Source organism: Pterocles gutturalis, unplaced genomic scaffold (genome assembly GCF_000699245.1).
Source record: "Pterocles gutturalis isolate BGI_N339 unplaced genomic scaffold, ASM69924v1 scaffold21346, whole genome shotgun sequence".
NCBI lineage: Eukaryota > Metazoa > Chordata > Aves > Pterocliformes > Pteroclidae > Pterocles > Pterocles gutturalis.
The window spans coordinates 10,601-13,601 of record NW_010106001.1 but is presented as its reverse complement, the minus strand read 5'-3'; the positions used below and the strand labels follow the sequence as shown (position 1 = coordinate 13,601).

General features: G+C 55.1%; 1 protein-coding gene across 1 annotated transcript in view; it reads left to right on the top strand.

Annotated features, from left to right (window-relative positions):
• The window catches only part of PPARGC1B (peroxisome proliferator-activated receptor gamma, coactivator 1 beta), a gene marked incomplete at its 5' end in the record, with an annotated part of 5,179 nt that extends 2,682 nt beyond the window's left edge, over positions 1-2,497 (top strand). The window contains 3 exons of the mRNA XM_010087615.1: positions 55-176; positions 601-755; positions 2,394-2,497. Coding sequence (XP_010085917.1) covers positions 55-176; positions 601-755; positions 2,394-2,497 — 381 coding nt within the window. The remainder of the gene's footprint in view (positions 1-54; positions 177-600; positions 756-2,393) is intronic.
• Positions 2,498-3,001: the final 504 nt, after the last annotated feature.

Below are 3,001 nucleotides of genomic sequence, written 5' to 3'. Positions count from 1 at the left end.
TCAGCAACGCAGAGGTGGGGTCCCGGAGCCTGAAACCCTGGGCTTGCCTTGCAGGGGGAAGGCCGGGTGGTGTACATCAGAAACCTCTCCAGCAGCATGAGCTCCAGCGAACTGAAGAAACGCTTTGAAGTGTTTGGTGAAATCGTGGAGTGTCAGGTCCTGTCCAGGACTAACAGGTGGGTGGGGAGCGAGCCGCGGTCGGGGCTCCGGTAGCTATGGGCAACCCCTCTCCCCAGGCAGCATCAGCTCTGCCAGGTGGTGCAGGGTCACCCAGGCATCCAGCTGTGCCTGTGCCAGGGATACGGTTGTGCCAGGCGGGTGAAGTGCTGTGCACCACTCCAACCCCCTCAGTCCCCGCAGCCCGCGATCCGGGCGCTTCGGGCAAGGAGGGGCAATGTGTCTGAAGTCCGAGGGCATGGGGAGGGCTGGAATGGAGGGACACTGGGATGGAGCGATGGCAGGATGGAGGGACAGTGGAATGGAGGGGTGGTGGGATGGAGGGATGGTGGGATGCAGGGACAGGGGTGCAATGCTGGGCAGAGCCACATCAGAGGGGTTGCAGGGCCTGTCATATCTTGAATTCTTTCTCTGGTTGCTCAGGGGGGATAAATATGGCTTCATCACCTACCGGTATTCAGAGCACGCCGCCTTATCTCTGAAGAATGGCACCTCGCTAAGGAAGAGGAACGAGCCTTCATTCCAGCTCAGCTCTGGTGGCCTCGGGCACTTCTTCTGGACCAGATACGCTGACTTGGGTAAGAACCAGGAGCTGCTTTTTCCAAAGCATCCTGCTTATCAGGACAGAGCCATAACGGCATGTTGCACTGCCAAACCATTGTCACGCAAGGATCCTAAACCTCTTTAGACCCTGCAGGGAAAGCCCACTGGCTCTCCTATGGCTCATGTAACTGCTCTTAGCTCAGCTGGATGGCTTGGGAAACTGGGGGGAGAGAAGAAAAGCACCTAGCGTGAGGACTGGGAGTGTGTTGGCTGTGAAATGTAGCATCACAACTCTGGGCTGCTGGGTCTCAGCTGACCACATCCCGTCCTGTATCCGCTGCTTTTCCACATAGAGTGGACACTTCCCAGCAGAGAAGCCCCTTCTCAGCCATTACAGAAAGCAGTGAGCGACACCTCATTAGCCCAAGAAGTGTTCTGGGTGGTTTGCTGCAGGACACATTCACCAAACTGCACAGGCACTGATGCCACTGAACTGTGCTGCAGTCGCATTAACTCTTTCTGTGCTGTGCGGGTTTCTGCACGACCTCCTGTCTCCCTCAGCGACTGTGTTAGACCCCCTCCTGCCGCGGATGTAGGGCTGCAGCCTGAGCTGCAGGACAGGAGCAAATCCTGTGCTGTCCTGCAAAGGAAATGGGACCCAGGCTTCACCCAGCCCCCATTGCTGTGATCTGCAGGTGTTTCCTGAACACCACACATTTATTGCTGTACCCTGCACAGGGGGTGAAGTGGTTCTACTGTCCCACTTCATGCATGAAAGACAGGCCCAGAAAATAAAGCCCCAAGTCTCTAGGTTCCCAGTTTAACACATGTATTGCCTGATCCTTTATCACCTTGTAATATCTCATCTGCTCAGAGCAGCAGTCCCTCTGACTTTGCTTGTGGGCACAAATGGCTGTTGTTCAAACAGGGCCTCTCCTTTTGGGCATGGTGAAGGTAAGAAACAGATAGCACTCCAAGATGAGGATGTTGGCATGTGGCTGTGTAGTGCTGCGAGGAGGGGGGCCAGAGCTGCCCCCTGCACAGGAGAACCTCCCCCCAATGCTCCTCACCTGCAGGTTTTTGCAAGGTCAGCAGTCACCCCATCCTGCACAATCTGTTCCTACAATCCTGCTCGCCTGGGTGTGGGATGGGATGGAGAGGGAGCCCACGGGCAGAGGTGAAATGCAGCCATGCCATTCCTGGCTCATTCAAAAATGCACACTCAGGAGGGTTCAGCTGCTGTTAAATCAGGCAGCCTTATCTCTGGCATTTGCTGGATTTCCCAGGCTTTGCGGTGGCACTGTGTGCTCAGGTTCTGATGGAGGCTGGGGAGTGCAGCAGACAGGCACCCCCCTCCCCACAATCGGCACGAATCTGACAGGTTTTTGCGCACCTGGGAATGGGTGTCTGTGGGGTGTGACCGGCCGGGCTGGGCACTGCTACAGCCCCTCTGCCCAACAGCCGCTTTTCAATGGGGCAGAGCCAGCACCGTCCTCACTGCCTTTCACCATCACCACCTCGTCCCGGCTGGCTCACGGTGCTGGGGTGCAGCATGTCGGTAGTGAGGGAGCGAGCAGTGCCCTGCCATGCCTCAGTTTCCCTCCCTGCCAGGCAGGGAGCACATCCATGCCCCACTCCCTGACCCGGCTGCCTTGTGTCCCTGCCGTTCCCAGATTGCGGCGTGGAGGAGTCCTCCCCAGCTCCGGTGAAAAGCAAGTACGAGACCATGGATTTCGACAGCTTGCTGCAGGAGGCCCAGCTGAGCCTGCATCGGTAACAGCCTTAACCTTGGAGGAATACCTCAATACCTCAGTCAAGGCACTTCCAATATGTTTACGTTTTCAAAGAAATTATTCAGTCTATGGAAAGCGAGAGAGAGAGAGCACGCACGCGCGAGAGAGAGACTGCTGTCCCTTCCGATCGATGTTTACATTGAACAAAGCTGCTTCTGTCTGTGAGTCCCCATGGTGTTGCTGTCTCACTGCCACACGTTAGTCCTCCTGCTTCTGACTGGTTGTTTTAGGGTGAGCCTAGGAGCCCCCGGCCCCCTCTCCCCGCTCCCTGCCCTCCCTGTGCTCCCGCCGCGGAGCTGCAGCTGTGTTCACCATAACATTTTTTTGTCCGTAGTGTGTGATGATGAAATTGTTAATTGTGAATAGAATCAGGATTATAAACTAATTTTTAATAGAAGAAGAGAAAAAAAAGTATATACTTAAAAAAATGTATTTATGGCTCAGATGTACTGTAATTCAGATTTATTGTACCGCTTCCTTGATTTTGA